General features: G+C 37.7%; 1 protein-coding gene across 9 annotated transcripts in view; it reads right to left on the bottom strand.

Moving 5' to 3' along the window:
• DTNB (dystrobrevin beta) overlaps positions 1–26,920 on the bottom strand; it is a 239,718-nt gene that overhangs the window by 203,649 nt on the left and 9,149 nt on the right. For all 9 annotated transcript variants that reach the window (XM_042982350.1, XM_042982349.1, XM_042982351.1 and 6 more), the window contains exons 2-3: positions 10,356–10,423; positions 593–673 (exon numbers count right to left, since the gene is read on the bottom strand). In XM_042982350.1, coding sequence (XP_042838284.1) covers positions 593–673; positions 10,356–10,422 — 148 coding nt within the window. In that variant the 5' untranslated portion in view covers position 10,423. The remainder of the gene's footprint in view (positions 1–592; positions 674–10,355; positions 10,424–26,920) is intronic.

Genomic DNA, 26,920 nt, shown 5'->3' with positions numbered 1-26,920 from the left:
AAACTAAGGTTTTTCCAATTCCAAAGCCAACGTTCTTTCCATTACACAAAACAGTTTTTCGTTAACACACACAAACAAGAAAAGTGCAATAATTCTGTCATAAGTTAATCTTCATGGAAATTAAGAGAAGAAAGATTCTATATCCATGTGTGTATATATATGTATCCATACATACACATATATATTTTTTATTTACTTATTTTATAAGTAGCAATTGTGGAGTGATTACTTATAGAAAAGGCTGATTCATGTTGTATTCATTTTAATCAAGAAAATTAATTTATCACACCTCTATCAAAATACTGTTTTTCTTTTCTTCCAGAAGCTGATTAAAGAGGTGAGAAGGAGAAAGCAATTCTTCCACTTAAAGAACATTAATACTGTGCCAGCATCGAAACCAATTACATTATTGAATTTAGTAAACATTTTGAGGGACAAGTCCTTTCCATGACAAAGCTTACATTTTAATAAACATTCAAGACAAAAATAATTCAATTAACATTACAGGAGGACTAAAAGATACTAAAAACCTTTTATTTATATTATTGAGAGCACTATCCAGCTATCACAGAAATTAGTGAAAATGACTTACGGTTGCATCGCTTTTGTACAAATCGTAATTTGCAAGCTGTTCTATAAGTTGATAGTCGTATGACATCAAAATTCTGAGCACCTGAAAAAAGGGCAAACAACATATGTTCAACTGGACTTACCATTTAATTTCTAAATACTGGGAAGTGACTATTCCACAGCATGGACACAGGCTATATATAACATGGCAACTAGGCTTTTCTTCTGAGAAAACAAAAGGGGTAAGGAAGGGTCAGGCACACTTTCTTCATGCCCACTCCATGCCCAGCACCATGACAGCAGTTCTGCCTATATTACCCTGTCTGCCAGCCTAACAAAACTCGGAGGGAGAACACTCGTAACTAGAGTGAATCTTTCCTTCGATACCACTTATATGAGAAACACTAGGGAAACTAATGTGAGAAGCTGGGAAAGGGAAGTTCCATCCCCAACTAACCAAACAGAAAGATTACTAATCTGATCAATCAGACTGTACACCATGTTTACCACTGGAGAAGTAACTGTACAAAAAAGTCAGCATATATGGTATATAACTCACTCTCTTTCAGGTTCTCTCTCCAGTGCAGTTAGAGTCAGATTTAGGTACTGCAAAATGGAATAGAGCAAGTATCACACAAGTCCAAAGCGAACTGGTTGAGGGAAATGGGAAACTCCATAAGCTCCAGCCCAGTTTGCCAGAAATCTCTACTCTTAAGTTCAAGGTGCTAGTCAAGAATTAATTATCACTGTTTTCCTTTGCCATTTTTTTTACGCTGTGAAAATATATCCCTCTAAACCCAGTGGAAAAAGGAAGTAACAGTGGGATGGCACAGGATTCAGACATTCTAGGGATCCCTGGCCATAATATCATTTTTAAAATCTAACAGCAGTGTGAATCCCAAAATAATTTCTACAAGTCAAGATATAATCAATAACTTTAGAACTTTATTAAAATCTTATTGTACCAACATTCAACCATCCAGGTTCTCAAACTTCTGATACATTTACCTTCTTCTGAAGCAGTCCTCTTACCAGATATCTATAAGGAAAACCCTCATATACTGCTCTAAGAATAGCCTTCACTTTTTAAAAATGTCCCTTATGTAAGGGGCGTCTGGGTGGCTCAGTCGGTTGAGCGTCCGACTTCAGCTCAGGTCACGATCTCACGGACCGTGAGTTCGAGCCCCGCGTCGGGCTATGGGCTGATGGCTCAGAGCCTGGAGCCTGCTTCCCGTTCTGTGTCTCCCTCTCTCTCTGCCCCTACCCTGTTCATGCTCTGTCTCTCTCTGTCTCAAAAATAAATAAACGTTAAAAAAAATTTTTTTTTAAATAAAAATGTCCCTTATGTAAACATCATATTGATTTCCTGATCAGAAAATATTGTAGTTTGGCACATAAAAAAAATAGAACAGAAAGTCCCCAGTGAAGAAACTAAAATGATTATCCCTTTGAGTATTCTGAACTAGAAGAGATTACTGTTCATTTCATTATCATTCATTTTGAGAATACTTCATTATAAGAAATACACTAAATGTCCCTTTAATACCAATATGTCAGACAGTATGTATCAAGCTTATCAAGAAATTGTACAAAAAGTCCTAACTAAACACACAGGCAAAACTCTAGCCACAGGTGGAGAGCCCGGTGAAGCTCCTGGATAGATAGGAGACAATCTAGAAATACTGAGTACCCAAAACGTAGAGGGAAAGGATAAGAAAGGATTAACTCTTCTTTCTTTATTATGGCTCTCTTCATTCATGAGAACAGGATATCAATCTCTATTGTATAACCAAATCCCAAGGAAAGCAAAAAATCAAATGGGTGAGTTTCATTGTATCTGCTCGTATCAGAGTCTCCTGGGGAACCTGGAATCTTCAGTCTAGAGAGTCCTACAATCAAGCTAGGTTTGGGAAACATAACTATCCAACTCAACTAAAAGGTCTGGCTCATGCAACTCTTAAATTCCACCTCACACCCAAGCCCAATCAGTATGGGCTACATATAATTACCCAAACATGCCAAACCCTCTCATCTGAGCCTTTGTAAGTGCTACTTACTGCTCCAGCCCCTTCTTCATCACATCACTGAACCGACTCAGCCTAGATATCACTTCCTCCCAGATCTTTTCCTGGACCCACCTCTCCACCCTCCGCCGAGCTGCCCCAGTCATGGCCCCTACTGCCCTATCGTTCCTTATGTCCATTTCCAGGAAACTAAGTTTGATGAAGACAGAAACCATTTAATTGTTGTGTTGTTCACTATTATATGCCCAAAAGTAGGACATACTAAGACTAGTTCCTGAAATATTTGCTGAATGGATAAATAACTGAAAATTAGGAAGTTCTATGTCACTGGTATAAAAGACTGATCTGCTTCCTCCCAAAAATATACCAAGTAAAGTCGAAGTATCAGACAAACTATACAATTTTGGAAAAGCTGACAAAGAGAGATAAAAGCAGTGGGAAAGCCAACTCCTTTCTCCAGGTAAACATGCTGATACATTTAGCCTTCTTCAGATAGATCACAGGATTCCAAACCATGTTCGAGGGAGCCATAGGATTTGCTGGAGGTGCTTGGCAGACCATGGGAGGTGCAAGGAGGTAAGTGTATTTTGTTAGAAAGGCCTCTAACTGATGAGATGAGAAGAGAAGGAGAAAGGAGAGAAGAGATTACAAACTGAATAAATATAAGTATAGCAACATTTCTGAATTGTCCCGAAAACTTACAACCACTTTTAATAAGGAAAAAAAAAAAAAAACCTTTCAAGAGAGCGAGTCTGAATAAGTAACAAATATAAACATAAATGACTTCCTTATTTTTTTTTTTTTCGGCAGTACAATTAGAAACCCTGGGGACCAGAGATGAAGCCAGAGGTCCCAGCAGAGAGGAAGGTACAGACCACAGAGTGGTGACTTCTCAGGGGGTGAACTAAAAAAAAAAAGAAAAGAAAGAAAGAAAAACGATACCACAAAGGGAAATGGTAGGGACACATGGCTGGCTCCACCTAGATTTAGATTTAAATTTTATTTATTTATTTTTTTAATTTGAGAGAGAGAGAGAGAGAGAGAGAGAGAGAGAGAAAGCATGTGTACATGGGGGATAAAGGCAGAAGAGGGGAGAGAGAATCCTAAGCAGGCTCCACACCCAGAGTGGAGTCCATCGTGGGGCTCAATCCCACAACCCTAGGATCATGACCTGTGCTGAAACCAAGAGTCAGACGCTCAATTGAGTGAGCCACCCAGGCACACCTATATTGAAATTTTAAAAGGAAGCAAAGAAAGTGATAGTCAAATAGATGAAACAAAAGATAAACTGATCATGCAAAAGAATTATAAAGTCTAACTTTTGGCGTTAAAAAAGATAATGCTGAGGCACATGGGTGGCTCAGTGGGTTGAGCGTCCAACTCTTGATTTCAGCTCAGGTCATGATCCCAGGATCGTGGGATCAAGCCCTGCATCAAGCTCTGTGCTGAGCATGAAGCCTGCCTAAGATATTCTCTCTCTCTCTCTCTCTCTCTCTCTCTCCCTTCCTCTGCCCCTCTCCCCTACTTGCTCTTTTCCTCTCTCTAAAAACAGAAAATCAAAAATTTTTAAAAATTAAAAAAAAAAGTTAATACTAAAAGTGGTGTATCTTTCATAAAGGAAGTACTCTAAAACATTATATTCCAGTATTACTTTGAACAAAGTTATAAATATCATGCTCTGAACTTCATTTTAATTGACATTAGAATTTCTAGGGTAGCCACAAAAAGAACAGGAAAAGAATACGAAAACTCACAACCAAGAAGAGGGAAAAGTAGAATGGAAGGAAGGAAGTTCAATTCATCTAAGGAAGGCAAGAAAGGAAGAAAAAAAGAAAAAAGAAAGGACACATTTGAAGCACAAAGCAAGATGGATGAAAAAATGAAATCTATCTGTATTCATAAAAAAATTAAACAGAATAAATTCTTCAGTGAAAAAGCAAAGACTGTCGGTCAGAAGGGTAGTTGTTAAATAGCTTAGCTTATGCTGTTTCCAGGGGATACACACAAAACATAAGGCTACAGAAAGTTTTGAAAAGATACTATACAAAGCATTCTAACCAAAGAAAAAAACTGGTGCAGCCATATTAATAACAACAAAATAGACTTCACAGCAAAACACATTACTAGAAAAACAGGGTAACTACATAATGACAAAATATTTGATCTCCCAGGTATACGTAACATTTTAATGCATGCGCATCTACAAACAAAAGCTTCAAACTACTGAGAGAACTAAGGGGAAAAAATTTAAAATCTATGATCAAAGCAGAGATTTTTAACGTCTTTTAGTAATTAAGGAGTCAAATCCATAAGGACAAAACAGATATGAATAAAACATGTAACAAGTTTGATCTAAATAATGCAGAAATCATACACATTATTTTCAAGCACTCATGGAATATTTACAAAAACATGTAACAAAAAAGATCGCCAAATTCAAAGATTCTAGAACGTCTCTCATTCCCTGATCCATATCCCAATTCAGCTAAGTATTTTTTTTTAATTCAAAGTCATTTATTTGCAAATTTTTTTAAAAGAGTACTCTAAATAATTCCTAACAGAAATAAGAAAGCACAGAGAAGTGATCATGAAAATGGCATATATCGGAACACATGGAGCACAAAAATAGAAAATCACAGGAAAGAAGTTCTTAAGTGCTTATATAAGAAAGAAAAAAGTGTTAAAATAAGCAGTTGGAAAAAGGAACAACAGAATTGCCTAAAGTAGAAAGAAGAAAATAATAAACACAAGAGAACAAAATAATGAGGAAGAAACAAAATACGTGGAGAGGACCAACAAAAGCCAAAAGTTCCTTGAAAAGACCAATAAAATTGACAAAATTCGGGAAAACAAAAAACAAAATCACAGTCTCTGAGACTGGAGGGAGGCCTGACGTCAGCATTTTATCACCTGACCTAGAGAGCTTTCACTTTACCTCCAGAGTTGCAAACTACAGTTCTAACTTATCACCTTTTTCTTAGTAGTTTTATATCATGTAAGAATTGTAAACTACCAAATTCCTTCTATGTAATTTATTCCAGTCTTCTTTTAATAAATATTTATTGAGCTACCGGGCCTACTGGGATGAAGAGATGTGATCCTAATTCTCATAGTGCTTAGTCTACAAAAGAAAATATTAAACAAAGAAAAAATAAACTAATTTCACTGCCCTTCATAGTATGGAATTTAAATATATGGTCTAAAAACAGAAAAGCTTAAAAAAAAACTGAAAAGCTTAAGAAGATTATAGAAAAATATAACAATGGTATAATAATAAAGCCACACAACATAAAAAAAACAACCTATCTAAATTATTAAATTATTATGACTGCTTTCATGCTATAACAGCAGAGTTCAGTCGCTGTAACAGAGAACTCATTATATGGCCTCCATATCCTAAAATATTCACTTTCTGACCCTGAAAGGAAAAGATAGCTAGCCCTAGCACTATATTTACAGAATAAAGGAGAAATACATACATCTCAAGAGAAGCAGGAAACATCTGATAAAATTCGATACTCGTTCATAATTTAAAGAAATAATAAATAAATATATAGAATAAAGAAAATAATAGTAATAACTCTCGGTAAATTAGAACCTAGAAGTAGTTCCTTAACCTGATAAAGGGTACAAAACCTGCAACAAATATCATTTTAACAGTGAAATACTACATGTATCCCCATTAAAGTATGAAACAAGACAAGGCTGGCTGCTATCCGTCCTGTTCTTCCTGTTCTTATATCAGAGGTCCTAATGAGTAGGTAGGTAATGAAAAAGAGGTATAAGAATTTCAAAAACAAGAATTAAAACTGTCTTCGTTTAAAAATAATATAATCCCATAGAATGTACAACATCCAGAATGGACCCTCATGTAAACTATGAACTTTGGGTTTTACAATTTGTGAACACAGGCCCATCAGTTTTAATGAATGTACCCTCTCGTGGGGGATGTCGATAATGTGGGAGGCTGTACATGTGTCGAGACAGGGAATAGATGGGAACTCTCTGTGCCTGCCTCTTAATTTTACTGTGAACCTAAAACTGCTCGAAAAAAGTGAAGTCTCGGGGTGCCTGGGTGGCTCAGTCAGTTAAGCGTCCGACTTCAGCTTAGGTCATGATCTCGTGGTTGTTCGGGTTCGAGCCCCGCATCAGGCTCTGTGCTGACAGCTCAAAGCCTGGAGCCTGTTTCAGATTCTGTGTCTCCCTTTCTCTCTGACCTCCCCTGCTCATGCTTTCTCTGTCTCTCAAAAATAAACATTATAAAAATTTTTAAATCTCTTTTAAGTAAAAATCTATTAATTACCCATTGAGAGTAATAAAAGAGTGGAGAAAGATCACTGGATTCAAACTTGACATGAAATCAACCCAAAACCTAGAGGGTAGAACTGTATGAGAAGGCTGGCAAAAGATGATTTCTGCATCCATAGAAGGGAATAATGCTGGAGATTTGGGGGGAGTAGAAAATGAGAGAGTAGGCCAGATATCACTGCCACCAATGCAATTCTTCGCGTGAAAAAACAGGAGAGACAAGAAGCCATACCAAACATCTCCCAAACTGTCCAAATCCTTGAGTTTGTTACAGAGAATAGTAATTTATCCAGGGCTCATGTATCAGAATAATATTCACTAAGCAGTAAACCCAGTTCTTCACAGAACACCCAATTTCTATTCCAAATATCGACCGTCACTGTACTCTCTCACATGCCCATGTTTGTTTCCTGAAGCCACCCCAGGCACTTCTTTTTTATTTTTTTAATGTTTATTTATTTTTGAGAGAGAGTGCATGTGAGCGGGGAGGGCAGAAAAAGGGAGGACAGAGGATCCAAAGCAGGCTTGCAGCAACAGCAGAGAGCCCAATGCAGGGCTCAACACCACAAATTGCGAGATCATGACGTGAGCCAAAGTCAGACACTCAACCAAGTCACCAAGGCACCACCCCCCACCCTCCCCACTTCTTCTTTTTTTTTTTTTTTTTGAGAGACAGAGAGGGTGCGAGTGAGGAGCAGAGAGAGAAAGAGAGAGAGAGAGAGAGAGAGAGGGAGAGGAGACAGAATCCCACAAGGGGCAGAGAAAGAGGGAAAGAGAGAGAACCAGAGCTAACCCAAAGTGGGGCTTGAGCTCACCCAATGCAGAGCTCAAACTCATAACCTGAGCCAAAGTCAGATGCTTAACCAACTGAGCTACCCAGGCATCCCCCCCACTCCCAGGCCGGTACTTCTTAATATCAGGAATTATTGTTTATTTCTTTGGATTCCTTATTTTGTCTGTTTCCCCCTTGCCAAAGTGTAAGCCATATGAGGATAGTCAGGCACTACGTTTTGTTCTCACCTTAACCCTAGCACTTAGAACAATTCCTGGAACATAATAGATCCTCAATAAATGTGTTAAAAATTAAATAGAAAAGATGACCCCTATGCTGAGCCTTGAACAGCAAACAGGAACAACGAGTCAGATGAAGGTGAGCCGAACAGCATGAGCAAAAGCACAGAGACATCAAACATATGATCGATGTGGGAAAAGCCAATTCAGTATGACCGGGCAGTGACACCCATGGTGTGTGATGGAAACCGGGAACCTATGAACCGAGGGGAAAAGAGGCCAGGAGAGCCTTGCCGGGCATGCCCAGGAGCTTGGACTTTCTTGGGAAAGCAATGAGGAGCAACTGAAGGGATTTATGAAGGAAGTAACACAGATTTTTGCAGTTCAACTGGCAGCATCACAGACCACAGATTGGAAGGGGTTGACACTGGAAGAAGGGATCCGAAACAGATTGCTTTTAGTTCAGAAAAGTAACAATGATAAAAATACTAAACACAGCTAATCACATTAAATACCTACTATTCTGTGTCCGTGTTAAAGGCCTGACGTTATCTCATTTAATCTTGACAATAATTCTATGAAATAGATACTACTCCCATTTTATGGACAAGACAAGTGTAGCAGCACAGAGATTAAGTAACTCACCTAAGATTATACAGCCAGAAAATGAGGGAGCCGAGATCCAAACATGGATAGTCTCACAGCAGAGCCTGGATTTAAAGCCACTAAGGCATGAGAAATTCAGGAGTCCCTTAAGAGGTAAAACTCAGCAGCACTTTGTGATTTCTTTGGAGGTGGAAGGTGAGGTGGAGGGAAGTGACTGCAGGGTGTCTGGCTTGGATGACTAGCAATTAGAGACTCAGAACTACAGAACTCCTTAAAGATGGCCCGGACTGACTGCCCACCCAATGCCACAAATTTCTTCTCTGACATCTTCAATACTTCTCTAGCTTATGCTTGACAGGACAACATAGATCTCAGTTAAGTCAAACTCTGCCTCCCGTTACTAAGACTCTAAAGATTTAAAATATCTTGCTTGTTGAAAGAGGCTTCTGAGACTTTATCTACTGACTTTTACTCTGTGATATGCAGAATTCTAGAATTCTACAAGTATCTCAGGGGCTATCTCAGGCAGGGCTCCTGCCTCCCCTCTTCAACGAAGCAGTACCAATTCTATGACACTCTCGTGTTGAGGGTCCTTGTAAGATCTCATTTTTTAAAAAGAGTACAATGCTTTTAAAAGCAATCATGGGGGCGCCTGGGTGGCGCATTCGGTTGAGCGTCCGACTTCAGCCAGGTCACGATCTCGCGGTCCGTGAGTTCGAGCCCCGCGTCAGGCTCTGGGCTGATGGCTCGGAGCCTGGAGCCTGTTTCCGATTCTGTGTCTCCCTCTCTCTCTGCCCCTCCCCCGTTGATGCTCTGTCTCTCTCTGTCCCAAAAATAAATAAAAAACGTTGAAAAAAAAAATTAAAAAAAAAAAAAAAAAAAAAAGCAATCATGAACACTGGTACAGACCAATAACCCTATTTCATGGCAAAGGAATTTGTGGTCCCCCAAGTATGAATGCACGAGTCAAGGTCACATAGACAAGTAATCGGAGACCAAAATAATCATTCAAATACTGGGAAATGACCCACTTCTCTCGGCCATCTTTCTGTTTGAGTTTTATAGAAGAATATAATTTTTTAACAAGATTTAAAACCGTACTGTAAAGTAATATACCAAACTATACATTTGTACTTTTAATTATTCCTATAGCTCTAAGTTTTAACACTTAGTCCTCTATACCTCAGAATCTGTATCCAGTGTAACTTAATTTATATAATGTATTAATTATTTATCACCACCTGCAAGCTCATGGTAACAATGGAGTTACAACAAGAGGTCTAAACTGACTGGTGTGCCTTGGGACACCTGGCTGGCTCAGTCAGTAGAGCATGTGACTCTTATCTCAGGGTCATGAGTTTGAGCCCCAGCTTGGGTATAGAGATTACCTAAAAATAAAATCTTAAATAAATAAATAAATAAATAAACTGACTGGTGTGCCCTAAACTCATAGATATGCTAGGTAACATTTCTGCCTTAGTATTCATGATCTTACTTAAGAAAGTAATTCAAGTCAGGGCACCTGGCCAGCTCAGTCAGAAGAACATGCAACTCCTGATCTCGGGTTTATGAGGTCAAGCCCCATGTTGGCTGTAGATATTTAAATAAATAAATATGTAAAAAAAGAAAGAAAGAAAGCAATTCAAGTCAACTCAATTACAATATATGCTCTGACTTGAGGTCCTTCAACTCCATGATTCTTCAACTCCCTTTTTTCCCTTTTCTAAAGCTTGGAATGTGCTAAGGATTAAAGATGTGACTTGATCAGGAAAAAAAAAAAAAAAAAAGGCATCCCCACACATACAAACAAGGGCTCCAGAAGCACTCAAGACTCACGCATTTCTATGAACAGCTGCCTCTTCTCTGCCATGGTCTTCCGCTTGTTCCCACTTTCCTCAATCATCCTAGAGACAAAAAAAGATACAAAAGACCACTGTAATTTGACAGTTCAACCAAGAGCTTATCATTCTATTAAGAAGAGGTCCCAAAAACCAAGTTGTATGTGCACATTTAAGACAGCATCAGTAAAAACAAAGTGAAAGCCTGATACAGAAAAAGACAAATAACTGTCCTTTTATTTATCTGACAGCTTCTAAAATAATTACAAAGTTAATAATTAAATAAGCACACACATTTGCTTCCTGTGCTGAAAATATGGAGCTATGTCTTATTTCTAACCTTGATTATTTTCTCTGCAGGGTCCTGGATTAGCTGAGACAGTTTCCCATATCCTTACTGTTTTACAAAGATAAACATGTTACTAAGTATAACTTAGCAAATAATTATAATGAAAAGCTAAAATAAAGAACATAAGAAGTTATTAGCTTATACATAAAAGATATAAATAAAATATTCTATTTTATATTAAACAATATTAAACAAAAAGGTATTTATCCCCAAACTCAAAGAGCTCCTAAAGGTAAGTTTTTATCACATGATAATAGTTTAGGTTGACAGACATAGGCTGTCACTCTGTTAAAACTCTTTCCATGCATTACCTCATTTAATCCTTCCAACAACCCTAGATACTGGTTATCATTCTTATTATACCCATTTCCCATTTTATAAATTAGGAAACAGCCTGCAAAGAACACTAACTTGCTTGAGGGCACACAAACAGAAGTGGTAGATGAAATCCTAACCCTTTCACTAAACTTCTTACATAACTGTTGCTTTTAGATGCATATTGCCAAATCTCTACACCTAAAAAGCTAAAAAAAACCAACAGCGTATTGCACAGACCCTAGTGATGCAAAATCTCTAATAATTTCCGCTGCATTTTGCCTTATTCTGTGAAGAAAAAATATCTAGACAAAGAGCGTAAGCCTAACAATTTCCTTAAGCAAAATTAAGCTGTTACTTACATAACATACTCTCAAATATGTTAGAATCACAAATTAAATGATGGCTACACAAATTACATATCCATTAAGACAAGGTGCCCGGCAAATTATAATTATAAATAGTATCCTAAAGAAAATTTAAAATGTAAATGCAATCCTTAACATCCTACAACTAATGTTTTGATAATTAAGACTGACCATTTTAGATCATTGATATGTTACAAAGTACTCTTCAACACACATGTTGGTTACTTAACAATTTACCCCCAAAAGAACAGAATTTTAAATGGAAAGAAAGCCAAAATAAAAAGCAACTAGAAACAGCAAAAATTAAATGAAATCTAAGTCCTACAGTAAAAAAACAAAAGTTGATACCCATAGCCTGTAATTACTAAGAAAGAAAGTTACTTAAAAGTTTACTGCCTCTTCCTCAATCTTGGCCTGTGAAGAGGTAATAACAAATCTTAAATGCTAAACACAGATTAAAAGAGAATATCATAATATCCTTTATAACACATCTCATTTATTAAATCCTTTTTCTACTTTTGGTATTTCTCTACATCACTTTTTTTCAAAGTTGGGTATAAGAATTCCTGGAGATCTCTAAATTCTTCATGACAATCTTCTAAATTGTATCTTTGTTTCCAAGTTAATCTTGAAAAAATTAATATAAATATATTCTGGATCATCTGGATGTCCACCAAACTATAATGCTAACATAAAAATACCAACATTCTCTATAAAATTTAAAGAAGACCCAAAGTCTAACAATATAATGTTCAGTATGTCCAGGAAACAATACAAAATTATTTGGCAAACAAACAACCAAGACAATCTTAACTCACAAGGGGAAAAACGATCAATAGATGCCACTGACGAAATGACGCAGTTGGTAGTAACCTGACAGACTTTAAAGCAGTGATTATAAAAATGCTCCAATTGGCAATCACATACACTCTTGAAACATGAGTTAAAATCTTTTTTTTTTAATGTTTTATTTATTCTTGAGAGAGACAGAGACAGAGAGTGGGAGAAGGCCAGAGCAAGAGAGGGACACAGACTCAGAAGTAGGCTCCAGGCTCTGAGCTGTCAGCACAAAGCCCGACGTGGGGCTCCAACTCACAATCCGTGAGATCATGACCTGAGCCAAAGTCAGATGCTCAACCAACTGAGCCACCCAGGCACCCCAGAAACGTCAGTTAAAATCTTACGTGTCAGTAGAGAAACAAAAGATAGGAAAGGAACCAAATGGAAATGTTAGAACTGAAATATAAACTCACTGGGGGAGAGGAGGTGCTCACTGGATGAACTCAACAATAGAATGAAGACAAAGGAAAGAGTCTGTAAACTTTAAGATACATCAAACAGAAATTATCCAATCTGAACAACAGAAAGAGAGAAAGAGAGAGAGATTTCTTAAAAAAAAAAAAAAAAAGGAATAAAGCCTCAGGAATTTGGTGGACAAAAACAAAAGATCCAACATTCCTCATGTACTCAGAATCCCAGAAGGAGAAAAACAGTGTGGTGATATGGTGCTCAACAATACACGAAGACACAATAGCTGAAAACTTAGCAAGTTCAGTGAAAGACATACCTACAAATTCAAGAAACTGAGCAAACAAGTTAAAGTCAAAGAAACTCATTATAATGATCACATCATAATCAAATTGCTAAAAGACAAATTCTTTTTAAAAAAGTGTTTAAGTTTATTTATTTTGAGAGAGAGCATGCACACATATATACGTGAGCAGGAGAGGAGCAGAGAGGGGGAGAGAGAATCCCAAGCAGGCTCTGAGTTGCCAGCACACAGCCCAACACAGGGCTTGATCCCACAAACTGAGGTCATGACAAAGAAAAATTCTTTGGGAATGCAAGCTGGTGCAGCCACTCTGGAAAATAATATGGAGGTTCCTCAAAAAACTAAAACTAGAACTACTCTACAACCCAGCAATTGCACTACCAGGCATTTATCCACGGGATACAGGTGTGCTGTTTCAAAGGGACACATGCACCCCCATGTTTATGGCAGCACTATCGACGATAGCCAAAGTATGGAAAGAGCCCAAATGTCCACTGATGGATGAACGGATAAAGAAGATGTGGTATATATATATATACAATAGAGTATTACTCAGCAATCAAAAAGAATGAAATCTTGCCATTTGCATCTATATGGATGGAACTGGAGGGTGTTATGCTAAGTGAAATTAATCAGAGAAAGACAAAAATCATATGACTTCACTCATAGGAGGACTTTAAGAGACAAAACAGATGAACATAAGGGAAGGGAAACAAAAATAATATAAAAACAGGGAGGGGGACAAAACAGAAGAGACTCATAAATATGGAGAACAAACTGAGGGTTACTGGAGGGGTGGTGGGGCTAAATGGGTAAGGGGCACTAAGGAATCTACTCCTGAAATCATTGTTGCACTATATGCTAACTAATTTGGATGTAAAATTTAAAAAATAAAAAATTAAATTAAAAAGAAAAATTCTTGAAAGAAGTCAGAGTAAAAGAAAATTTTACTGGGGCCCCTGGGTGGCTCAGTCAGTTAAGTGTTCAGTTCTTGGTTTGGGCTCAGGTCATGATCCCACAGATCTCTCTTCTCAAAATAAATAAATAAACTTTTTTAAAAAAACTTAAAAAAAAAAAGGGGGCCCCTGAGTGGCTCAGTCGGTTAAGCGTCTGACTTCAGCTCAGGTCATGATCTCAGTATGTGAGTTTGAGCCCCGTGTTGGCCTCTGTGCTGACTGCTCAGAGCCTGGAGCCTGCTTTGGATTCTGTGTCTGCCTCTCTCTCTGCCCCTCCCCTGTTCGAACTCTCTCTCTCAAAAATCAATAAACATTAAAAAAAAAATTTTTTTTAAACTTAAAAAAAAAACAAAAACATTTTACCCATAGGTCAGGGATCAGCCACTTTTCTCTTGAAGGGCCAAACCATAAATATTTTAGGTTTGCAGGCCATGTGGTCTCTGTTACAACTACTCACCATTGCTACTGCAGTGTGAAAGTAGCCATAGACAATATGTAGACAAGTGGGTGTGGCTTTGTTAAAATTTTATTTGGAAAATAGTCTGCCCACAGACCACAGTCTGCCAGCTCCTGTTTGAGAGGAACAATGTTATGAATTACTACAGATTTCTCATCAGAAACTATGGAAGTCCGCAGACGGTAGACCAAGGCTTTTAAAGTGCTGGGGAAAAAAAACACGGTCGACCCAGAATTCTATATTGAGAGAACATTATCCTTCAGAAATTAAAGAAAGCTAAGAGAATTTGTAGCCAGCAGACATGCTCTAAAATAACTGCTAAAGAAAGTTCTTCAGAAAGGAGGGGAAAATAATTACAAAATATTGCAAATGAAGGAATAGCAATAGAAAAGATGTTAAAAGAAATAACACCAATTTCACACAATTGCTACCAGAAAATACAAAAGAACATCTTTTGATTCATCTTAAAAAGCCAGCAATATCCTGATACCCAAAATAGACAAAGACAATACAAAAATAAATATCTCTAATGAACACAAACACAAAAACCCTCATCAACAAGCAAAATCCTCCACAAAGTATTATAAATTGAATCAAGCAATATATAAAAACCTTGGAAGCAACAGGGGTTTATCCCAGGAATGCAAGACCAGTTCAACATTTGAAAACTAATCAACATAATCCAACATATTAACAATCTAAAGGAAAAAAAAAACACATGTTTATATCAGATGCAGAAAGAGCATTTCACAAAATACAATGTCCATTCCTGATGATAAACTCTACTCAAACTAGAAATAAAACCTTTCTCTACCTACAGGGCATCTAGAGAAAACTTATAGCCAAAGTCACACTTAATGGTAGAAAACTAAATGCTTTCCTCCTAAGATTGGGACCAAGACAAGGATGCCCATTCTTACCACTTCCATTAAACACTATACAGGATGTCTTAGCTAGTGATACGAAATAAAAGGCAAACAGATTGGAAAGGAAGAAATAAAATTATCCCTACTTGCAGACAACATGATTATCTTTGTAGAAATTCCAAAGGAATATACAAAAAAAGCTCCTAGAACTAAAAAGTGAGTCTAACACTATTGCAGGACACAAGATCAAAACACAAAAATCAACCACAGTTCTGTTTACTAGCACTGCATAACTAGATATTGAATACTTTGAAAACAGCATTTACGATATCTCTAACAAAAAATAAGATGCTTAGGTATACACTAACAAAATATGTATAGTAAAGGATCTGTATACTGGAACTCAAAAGAGTGATGCAAGAAATTTTTTAAAGACCTAAACAAACAGAAAGACATACCATCTAACCAGACAGTCTAATCAAAATCCCAGCAGAAGTTTTTATAAATATAGACAATTCTAAATTTTATATGACTAGGCAAAAGGATTGGACAAGAGAATTTTGAAAAGAAAAAAGTTGCAGGATGACACTCCCGAATTTTAAGAATTACTATAAAGCCACAGAAATCAAGACAACACAGTACTAGAAAGGCCATTTGATTTTTTTTTTTAAGTGCAAAAGAAATTCAATGAAGGACAAACTTGGTGTTCAATATACTGCTTATCTATATGCCAAAATGATGAACCTTGACCTCTACCTCACACCATACACAAAAAATAATTCTAAATGGAAAATAAATGTAAAATATAAAAGTATAAAACTTTTAGAAGAAAACACAGGATAAAGTCTTCATGGTCTAGTACATCACACTAAACGCACAAGCTGTAAAAAATAAATAAATAAATAAATAAATAAATAAATAAATAAATAAATAAAATAAAAGACAAATTGAACATCACCAAAATTAAACACTTTTGTTCTATGTAAGAAACTGGTAAGAAATGAAAAGACAAGCTAATCACATTTCAGACACAGGATTATATATAAAAGTATATAAAAAAACTCTCAAAACCAAGCCAATGTGCAAGAAAAGGTTGTTACTCAACATTAGCCACGACGTTGACATTATTTGTTGACTTAAGAGTGTAGAAGACCCTGTTGATATCCTGCCTTTACTCCTTCACCTATACTACTACTTTCATGTAGAACTGATCAGCTTCCAGTTGCCAACACCTGCATTTCTTTGCCTGAGGGTTTTTCTGGCCATTGAAGACTGCTTTGACATTTGCAGGGCAGTCCAGAAGTCCCAGGGAATTAACATTCCTGGAGGAGCCCTCTCACTGATGGAAGTTAATATATAAATACTCCAGCTCCTTTACGCATCAAAAAACAATGTTTTCCACTGGCTTCCTAAGTTCCCCTTTGGAATTAAGTTTGCTGACTCACAATGCCTGATAAGAAACCCTTTACTAGCTGCTTTCTCTTCTCTGACTTCTCCATTCTCTTGGTATCTTCTAAGATCACCTAAAAAAAAAACAACAACAACAAAAAACAAAAAACAAAAAACAAAACAAACAAACAAACAAGAAATATTTGCACTTGAGTCTTTATATCAGCATTTGCTTCTAGGGTAACTCAAACAAGACCAATTTGACCCTGGTATAACAGGTCCTTCCGATGTATTCTGTAAGTGGATCACTTGCCAACCAGACAACAAGGTTCCCAGAGCTGGTAGTAAGTGGCTTGGTGAGAACCCCTGGTGAGCTGTTGCATCAATATTACTAAGATTCTTGATGTGGTGGAGCTAGGAAGAGATACAGGTAAAAGATGACTAGGTTATGCAATAGCTTTAGCATCTGAGAGATATAGGGGTATCAAGAATCTTAAAGACAATGAAAGTGGCTGAGTTTCTGCTCAGTAGCATTGATGCACAGAAGAAAGAAAACGTCAAGGGCTAAATCACATAGGTATCAACTCAAAGTATGGTAAGACAGCCCAAAGACCTCACAGCAGCATTTTAAGGAACCCTCAGCCTCTACAACTAGAAGGCAGATTGTGCTAAAAAGCAGACCCAAATTCTGATTATGAAAGGAGGTAAATTAAAAATATTGAATTGACACTCCAGTCAAGATTCTCCTGAACCCTCTAGGCCGGAAGAAGTGGCTCCCTTGCCCTTGCTACAAGATGGCAGTCTCCTCTGCCTAAAGACCATGAAAGGCCTCATCTGAGATACATGCCTCAAAAGATGCTGACACTTCTCAGGATCTGTCCCTTCACTGATTCTAAGCTAACAACTAGGGTCAAGTCTTGGCATCATGGGAACAGGGAAGTACTGTCCTTGCTTTGGATGGAAAGAAGTGATTCACCAAAACAGCTATTGGACCTGATAATATGTACTGATGGGACCTGGGAGAACATACCTGGGAATGGATTGAGAGCTGAACTTGGGGACCAAGTATAAGGTTGGTGAGGAAACTGTTATATAGGCACACTCCCCCATGACACTGGATTTAATGCTCCAAAAAGGACAGCTGGACCCAGTCCTAATGTACTGCTAGATTGGCCCATTTAAGCCTTGGAGTGAGAGCGATTGATGACCTATAGGAAATGAATTGGAGATGCTAGAACCACAAGGCAGAGTATAAAGAGGCATATCCATACCCTTCCCCATATCTCCTAACCTTTGCCAATTCTGTCTACTAGACTGACAGCATCTGCTTCAAAAACAAAACAACATAAACAACAAATTGATGGCCTTCTCTGACCTCTGAAGTCCATTTTATTCCCTGTATGCCAACCTTGAAATATTACAGACTTACCACCCTCTGGAAATGGTCCTAACCACCTACCTCGCCCCCTCAAGAGGGATAATTCTGAGGACATGTTTTATACTGGCTCCTAGAGTTCCCCAGTGGGAAAGCTCCAGATAGTTACTTGCAGCTGTAACTTGCTTGATAACAAATCCTTTACTTGCAAAACTTCCCTTCCCTATCTCACTTCATGGTCTTCTACTGGTATTTCCTGGGATAATCTTCAAAATAAAATACTTGCACTCAAATCCTTGTCTGAGGCAGCTTCTGGGGGAACTCAAACTGTTTAAAACAGTAAGTTTTTTCACTTAACCAGGCCAACAACAATTCAGATTACATAAAATCCAAATGTATAGGGTACATATAAACTAAGATTATTATAAATGATTTCCCTAAGCCTTACTGACAGGTAAGTCCATCCAGTGCTCCATGGATACTAATAACTCAAGCTCTCTAATTCTGATTTTAACAGTTCCACAATGAACAAATATCTAATCCTACTGCCATACCTGATAGTATGTCCTTGTGCTCCTGACATAACCTTGAAAATCAACACTTACATGAATGTAAGCACATTGCTTTAACTTCCTTCCACTCACACTCCTGGCACTTTGCCTTTTCTTAGCCTCATAATCGAGAGATAACCAACACCTCTGTATTATTCCCTTCACATACTAACTCTGATTTCAAACCCTGCCATTTCCTTCCTCATGATATCTCATATCCACCCCTTTTTCCCATTTCGACTGCCAAAATCTTTGTCCACGTGAATGCACAAATAAAATTCTATGATACCATGATCTCAGACTCTGCACCCACATCTTCCTGTATCTCATCCTGTGGTCAGAGAAATCCACTACATATATTTATGCCAACACGTTTCATCTTCAGTGGACCCTAATCACCCTACTCAGGAGTTTCACCCTACCCAATTTAAAAAAATCAGTGCACAAAGTGCACCAAGCCAGGCAAAGAAAAACAAATACCATGATCTCATCATATGTGTAATCTAGTAATACAAAAAAAAGTCAAATTCACCATAGAAGCACAGTGGAATGGTGGTTTCCAGTGGCTAGGACGTAGGGGAAATGGGAAGATAGTAATCAAAGGATACAAACTTTCAGTTATTAGATGAACAATCTGGGGACCAAACGCACACCATGGTAAGTGCAGTTGATAATACTGTAGTGTACTGTATATTTGAAATTTGGTAAAAGAGTAGATCTTAAACTACCACAAAAAAAGGTAACTGTGACATGATAGATGTGTTAATTAACTGTGGAAATCATCTCACAAGGTACACATATATATCAAATCATCAGGTTGTACACTTTAAATATATAAAATTTTATTTGTCAATTACACTTCAATAAAGCTGGGGGGAGGAATATAACAATATATCTGAGCATCTTTCCAAGCTGTCAAATACTCCTCAAAAACTTATCTGAGCCTTGATTATTGACAATTATTTTCAGTTATCTACTACTTTAAACAATGCAACAATAAATGTCTTTGAAGCAAAATTAATAATTAAAAAAAAAGAACCAAACACAGCCTTAGCCTATAAAATGTTAAAAAAAAAAAAAAAAAGACTACAGTCCTAGCTATGAGAATGTATGCAAAGTTTCTTCAATCTAAAAAGGGTTGAAACTGTAAGCCCATAGAAGAGGCTATTTAATGTCCTAAGCCCAAAGCCAACAAAACAAGTGAGTTTTTAGATACAAAACCCCAAAACACAATCCATGAAAGAAAAAACTGTTCAGTTAGATCTTACCAGAATTAACCATTCTGCAAGAGATACTGCTCAGATAATGAAAAGACAAGCCCTAATGTGAAAGAAATGCTTCCAAAGCACTTCTGATGAAGGACTTGCATCCCAAGTGCAAAAAAGAGTTCTTAAAACTCAACAGTAAGAAAACAGCCCAATTACGCCTGGGTGGCTCAGTCGGTTGAGCATCCGACTTTGGCTCAGGTCATGGTCTCACAGTTCGTGAGTTCAAGCCCCGCGTTGGGCTCTGTGCTGACAAACAGCTTGGAGTCTGGAGCCTGCTTCAGATTTTGTGTGTGTGTCTCTCTCTCCCCCTCCCCTGCTCATGCTCTGCCTCTCTCTGTCTCTCAAAAATAAATAAATGTAAAAAAAAATATATAGGTGAAGCACAGGGGACGTTTTAGGGTGGAGAAACTTTCACAGGATACAGGTTTAGTGTAATGACACTAAACATTTGTCAAAACCGACAGAAATTTCAGAGTGAACCTTAATGTACGTCAATTTTTTCAAATCCTTGTAATGTCAGAGGATCTCAGGATGAAATGCAGAATGTGACAAAAAAAAATCCTACTGTTACAAATGTATGACACAACCTCACTGAAGAGGGTGAGGGGGAAAGTAGTGACCTAAGTAACTCTGGAAATAAATGGAGTCTGTAAGACTAAAGACAAAGCAAAACACACGTAAGTACCATACTCTAGTTTCTCACGGGTTATAAGTTAACGATTCTGATACGAGTATGCATGGGCACTGCAACTGAACACCTAAGTTAATGGATGGCAGATGGTGGAGAGTGAGGTTACAGAGAAGCAAGATGAGAAGCTAGCAAGATCCATGTGGTAATGGATTACAATTGGAAACATTAGTACAAGTTCATGTTAGTTTAATATAGATACAGATACCCACACATAGAAGCATTTGTAGATACGTGTACATACAGGGGTTAGTATACACAGATATACGTCCTTGCTCTGTCAACTCAGAGGGCCTAGAAACAACAATATCCCAATAGCAATGACAACACCTAGTGCTCAATTTTTGGTGTATAACACCACTCTCCAATAAAAGGAACCAGAGCTCCTTGGAGAAATGGCTGAGGCAGGAAATACACAACATGAGCCCTAGAGCATCTTGAAAGAAAGTTCTGGGAGGGAAAACACTACATGACAGGGGCGTATCAAAGAGACACAGAAGCCAACTGTAAGCTCCCAATGGCCAAAGTTAGAAATTTCAGCAACAAAATTAAATAGCTTTAAATATCCTTAAGTTGATACTTATATAAATGAGTGAATGAATTAATAAAGAATCAACAAATATCCTACACAGAATTCCAAATTATTTACATAGATACTCTGCCCTAAAGAAAGTGGAGCATAACTCCCCACTCCTTAAGTGTGAGCTGCACACAGTGACTTCCTTCCAAAGAAGAACAGAGGGAGGGAGGGAGGGATACCTTGGCAGTGAAGACACCTGACAGACACAACCGTCAATCAGGTGACTGAAGCCAACAGTGACCAATCATGTTGACAGAATGTACCTTTCATATGATGTGATGAAAATGGCATTTTTCTTCTGTGATCTTCCTTCCCAAAACCTTTAAACCCAGTATAATCATGAGGAAAAGCATCAGGCAAATCTCAACTGAGGGAAAATATACTAAATACCTAACCAATACTCAAGTTTGTCAAGTTTCATAAAAAATTTGATGAGAAAAGTCTGAGAAACAGGGGTACCCAGCTATCTCAGTCAGTGGAGCATATGACTCTTGATCTTGGGATTGTGAGTTCAAGCCCCACACTGGGTGTAGAGCTTACTTTAAATAAATAAATAAAAACATTTTTTAGAGGGAAAGAGAGAAGTCTGAGAAACTGACAAATCCAAGAGAAGTCTAAGAAGACACGACAACTAATTATCATGTGGTATCCTTGATGGGATTCTGGAACAGAAAAAGGCCATGAGGAAACACTAAGGAACCTAAACAAAATATAGATTTTAGTTAATAATAACAGAACATCATCAGTCCATTGATTGTAACAAACGAACTGCACTAATGTAAGATGTTAATAAGAGAAGGAACAGGCATGGGGTACATATGGGTACTCCCTATTATTGTTTTTCAGTAAATCTAAAACTGTTCAAAAAATTTTTTTAAAGACAGAACAATTACTGGGGCACCTGAGTGGCTCAGTTGGTTAGGCGTCTGACTTCGGATTGGGTCATGATCTTGCGGTTCATGGGTTTGGGCCCCGCATCGGGCTCTGTGCTGACAGCTCGGGCCTGGAGCCTGCTTCTGATTCTATGTCTCCCTCTCCCTCTGCCCCTCCCCGACTCGTGCTCTGTCTCTCTCTCTAAAAAATAAACATTAAAAATTAGAAAAATAAAAGAACAATTACTTGTTTCTTTTCCTTTATTCTCTTAACTGATTTGAAAAGCAATTGCATAGGCATGCCTGGCTGACTCGGTCGGTGGAGCATGCAACTCTTGGTCTCAGGGTTCTAAGTTTAAAGCCCCATGTTGGATGTAGAGATTACTTAAAAATAAAATCTTGAAAAAAAACTATTGCAGGAAATAATATCTATAACATTGTGCATTGTTTTGTTGGGCCTGTAACATAAAGAATTCTCTGAAAAGACAGAACGATCCTAAATGTCTACGTACCTAACCACAGTGCCTCAAAATACACTAAGCAAAAATTGATAGAACTGAAAGGAGAAATTGACAAATCCACACTTCCACTTTGAGACTTCAGTATTTCTCTATGATCAATACAAGTAGAAAGTCAAGATGAATATAGAAGGACCAAACACCACCATCAGCCAACTAGTCTAATTGATACTTATCGAACGTTCTACCCGACAATGGCACAATACACGTTCTTTCCAAGTACACATGAAGCATGCATCACCAAATTCATCACAAATTCTCTGGGGATGGAAGCAAAATGATGTGAGTGCAGAAGGACTCCAACTCTATGTAGCTATGTTTTATTTATCAGACTGGATTCTGGGTACACTGTATCATTCTTTACACTTTATACATCCTATTTTATAATAAAATGTTAAGTCATTTACTTTGAATGTATTCTCTAGTAAATCTTTTCTTTAGTGGTTGGGGGGTGGTGACAGGGTAGCCAGGACACCATATATCTTATTATTAAAAAGGAATATACTAGGGGTGCCTGGGTGGCTCATTCGGTTAAGCGACCGACTCTTGGTTTTGGTTCAGGTCATGATCTCACAGTTTGTGACTTTGAGCCCTGTGTCTGTCAGCTCTGTCAGCACAGAGCCTGCTTGAGATTCTCTGTCTCCTTCTCTCTCTGCCCCTTCCCCGCTCATGCTCTCTCTCTCAAAAATAAATTCACAAACATTTTTTTAAAAGAGGAGCATACCAAATACCATAGTTCTGTACTTTTATCCAAATGTACAAGAACTCCTGCAAACTCCATAATTTGATATAATATTTATTATTTCAATCTTCAGCAATGTCTTCCATGAGTATCCCAACAAAGGATGCATTCTAGTTTGTCACCAAACTAAATTTATTGATTTGTCTATATAGTATTTAAGCCACTTTTACCAAAACAGGAAGAGCAAAGGTTTATGGCTTTTTGTCTTTTACTCCTAAAGTAAGAAATCTCCAAAGAATCCCCTAAAAATGTATCACTAACTTAATAATTTTTAATGTACTAGATTAGTTAGCTCATGACTGTAATCATTACTGAAAAAGCGCAGTTTGTCTTCATATACCAAATGCTTAGCTTTAAAATATCTCAACTGATAACATTAGCCTCATACTATCATTAGTGAATATCTTAAGACACACTACACTCAACAGTGCATATAAACCCATATATCAAATAGTATTTAACAAATTTTTTTTACTGATTCCTCTTCATTCCACTTAGATCATTATTGTTTTGTACTCTGCATCAGACTGACAAGCTCATAATATCATGTATCAGCTCTGCTTTTTTCTTGTTGTTCATGTGTCCTCACGTTAGTACTTCAATCTCCAGTTGAGTCTGAAACTTCAATCTACAACTCTTTGCAGAAACCTTTTTAAGCCCTTTGTCTATTTAGCAAGGTTCACTTCATTGAAATAAGATGACATAATCTGAAAGACCACTAATCCAGGCAGAGATGAACTGTAATATGTCCGAACAGAATGTAAGCCAACAAATAAGGAGGCTCACACAATGGGCCCCTCCAGGCTTTGTGGTCCCCACTATCCCCCTCTCAGGTTACTTTGCTTACCATACCTGATGTATATCACCAGGCATACAGATGGAGCAAAGTGTCGACCTACGGATGAAATATTAGTAAGCCCATATTTTGTTATACCCTACCTAGGGGATCATTTTGCATGCCTTCCACTCTGGAAACCACTGCTCTTAAAAAAAAAAAAAAAAACAACAACAACAACAACAACAAACCAACAATGAGAAAATGGGACTATGCTAGATTTGAGAAACAAGTGAGTAATACAGGTGCAGAATTAGATAAGGACATTTAGAGCCTATGTAGTTAGTTAATTTGGCCTAAGGTTACAAAGTTAGTCATTGGTGGAAGCAGACAACCCATCGGACTCGAAAGCCTATTCTCTTTCGGCTGTGCCACATCGCCCCCTACAGGGACGACAGAAGGATTCCAGGAGTGAGGAAAACACAGGTCCACAAACTGGGGTGCTAGATCAGACCTCACGTCACAGTTAAATGGGGTTTGGAGGGGGGCGCCTGGGTAGCTCAGTCAGTTAAACGTCCGACTTCGGCTCAGGTCATGATCTCGCGGTTCGTGAGTTCAAGCCCCGCATCGGGCTCTGTGCTGACAGCTCGGAGCCTGGAGCCTGTTTTGGATTCTGTGTCTCCCTCTCTCTCTCTCTGACCCTCCCCCGTTCATGCTCTGTCTCTCTGTGTCTCAAAAATAAATAAACGTTAAAAAAAATTAAAAAAAAAAAATTAAAAAAAAAAATGGGGTTTGGAGGCTAGTGTAACGAAACGTCTGGATTCTTGTCCTGGTTCTAGTCCTATCTAGGCAGCAATATGCTTCAGAGTTGGACAAAGTCTGCAGGGGAAGTTAAGTAATTCCCACAGTAAAGATTAAAGGAAAGAGAGCAGGCTCTAGAAACATTTCCAGAATGTCTCTGTACTACACCCAAGTGTTAAATATCCTTCATTTCCCTTGAATCTTTCTGTTAATGTCTTAACCCTTCCAGCTGTCAGTTACTCCAAAGCACCCAGGTATCAAAACTTCTTGTGCAAATTCACTGTCTCCCAGCAAAACTCCTGTCAGTTTTTCCTCTGGATGCCCATTTATTTAAGAAGTCCAAGATAATGGAGATTATCACTAATTAGTACTTGACTAGTTACACTAGTCAAACTTCTCTGAAAGAGAACCTCCTTATTTATTTCGGGAAAATTCTCAACTATCTTTCCTCTAACACTTCTTCTTTTCTCTTCTCTTTCAGATTAAAAAAAAAAAATGTCAGGGGACGTAAATGTTGCGAAACCCTAAGATTTGCATTTTTACAAATCTAAAAAAGTTCTCTAGATTCCAATAAAAAACATTCAAAACTGCTCTCCACTACTACCAAGAGCTCTGAATAGCTAATATAATAGCCTCACAGGGCTATGGAAACTATTAATAAATTATGTAAAGCATTTAGCCCAATGCCTAGCACAAAATAAGAGCCTAATAAATGTTAGCTACTTATTATTATTATTATTATCATTAATATTGATGTTATCATGTAACTACCCTCCTGGGTAATGTCTAAACTAGAATTCTACAGGCAAGACTCCTTCCTAATTAACAATTCTTCTCATTTATTAAGGTATAAAAATATTGGGGTGCCTGGCTGGCTCAGTCAGAAGAACATGTGACTCTTAGTCACAGAGTCGTGAGTTCAAGCCCCTATTCTGGGTGCAGAGTTTACTGAAAAAAATGAAATAAAATAAACTTAAAAAAATAAAGGATAAAAACACAGACTTGGAAGAAGACTAAACACTTTGTTATCAATCACTTGCAACACTAAATTTGGAATAAAGAAAAGGTTTTTTAAAAAAGTGAAAGAGATAAAGAAGTAGAAATGCAATGTGCCCAAAGAATCAGAGAAAGAATGTAATAGAAAGTAAGCCACAGAAAGGAGAAACAGGTGCCTCTAGTGTGCTCGACACAAACCTCCTAGTTTTGCCTAAAACCTGCCAAAGTCTGCTTAGTTAATAAGAGGAAATTTTAGTTCTAAGCCAAGATACTAAACTACTTATCTAATAAGGAAATAATAAAAGCATATGAACAGTAAATAAAAGGTACACTCTTGAAATGACATGCAAAGCTCTAGTTTTCATAGTCACATTTCAAAAAAATGTATCCTTATTAGTTATTTCTATAGTTAAGCTTGTCCCCAGAGACTTTTTTTTGAAAGAAAGATATTAAGAATGACTTTTTGGGGGCTCCTGGGTGGCTCAGTCAGTTAAGCATCTGACTCTTAATTTTGGCTCAGGTCGTGATCTCACAGCTGGTGAGTTCCAGCCCTGCACAGGGCTCTGTGCTGACAGAGCGGAGCCTGCTTGGGATTCTCTCTCTCTCCCTCCCTCCCTCTCTGATCCTCCCACGCATGCACGCATGTGCACACACACACTCTCTCTCTCTCTCAAAATAAATAAACTTAAAAAAAAATGACTTTTTCAAATGAGTTTGGAACTAATGAAAAGAAAATAAAACCAATTAAATAGCAGTGTGCAGGGGCACCTGTCTGGCTCGGTTGGTGGAGTGTTGACTCTTGATCTTGGGAGCTGTGTGCCCAAGCCCCATGTTGGGTGTGGAAATTACTTAAAAATAAAATCTTAGGGGCACCTGGGTGGCTCAGTCGGTGAAGCATCCAACTCCTGGTTTCAGCTCAGGTCATGATCTCAGGGTTGGTGAGATTGAGCCCCATGTGAGGCTCTGGACTGACAAAGTGGAGCCTGCTTGGAAGTCTCTCTCTCCCTCTCTCTCTGCCCCTCCCCTTGCTCATGCTATCTCTCTGTCTCAAAATAAATAAAACACTTTTAAAAATTACTTTAAAAATAAATAAAATAACATATTTTTAAAATAATAAATAAATAAATAAATAAATAAATAAATAA

The sequence above is a fragment of the Panthera tigris genome, chromosome A3 (genome assembly GCF_018350195.1).
Source record: "Panthera tigris isolate Pti1 chromosome A3, P.tigris_Pti1_mat1.1, whole genome shotgun sequence".
Lineage (NCBI taxonomy): Eukaryota > Metazoa > Chordata > Mammalia > Carnivora > Felidae > Panthera > Panthera tigris.
The sequence above is the reverse complement of the archived record's forward strand: the minus strand, read 5'-3'. Positions and strand labels throughout refer to the sequence as shown.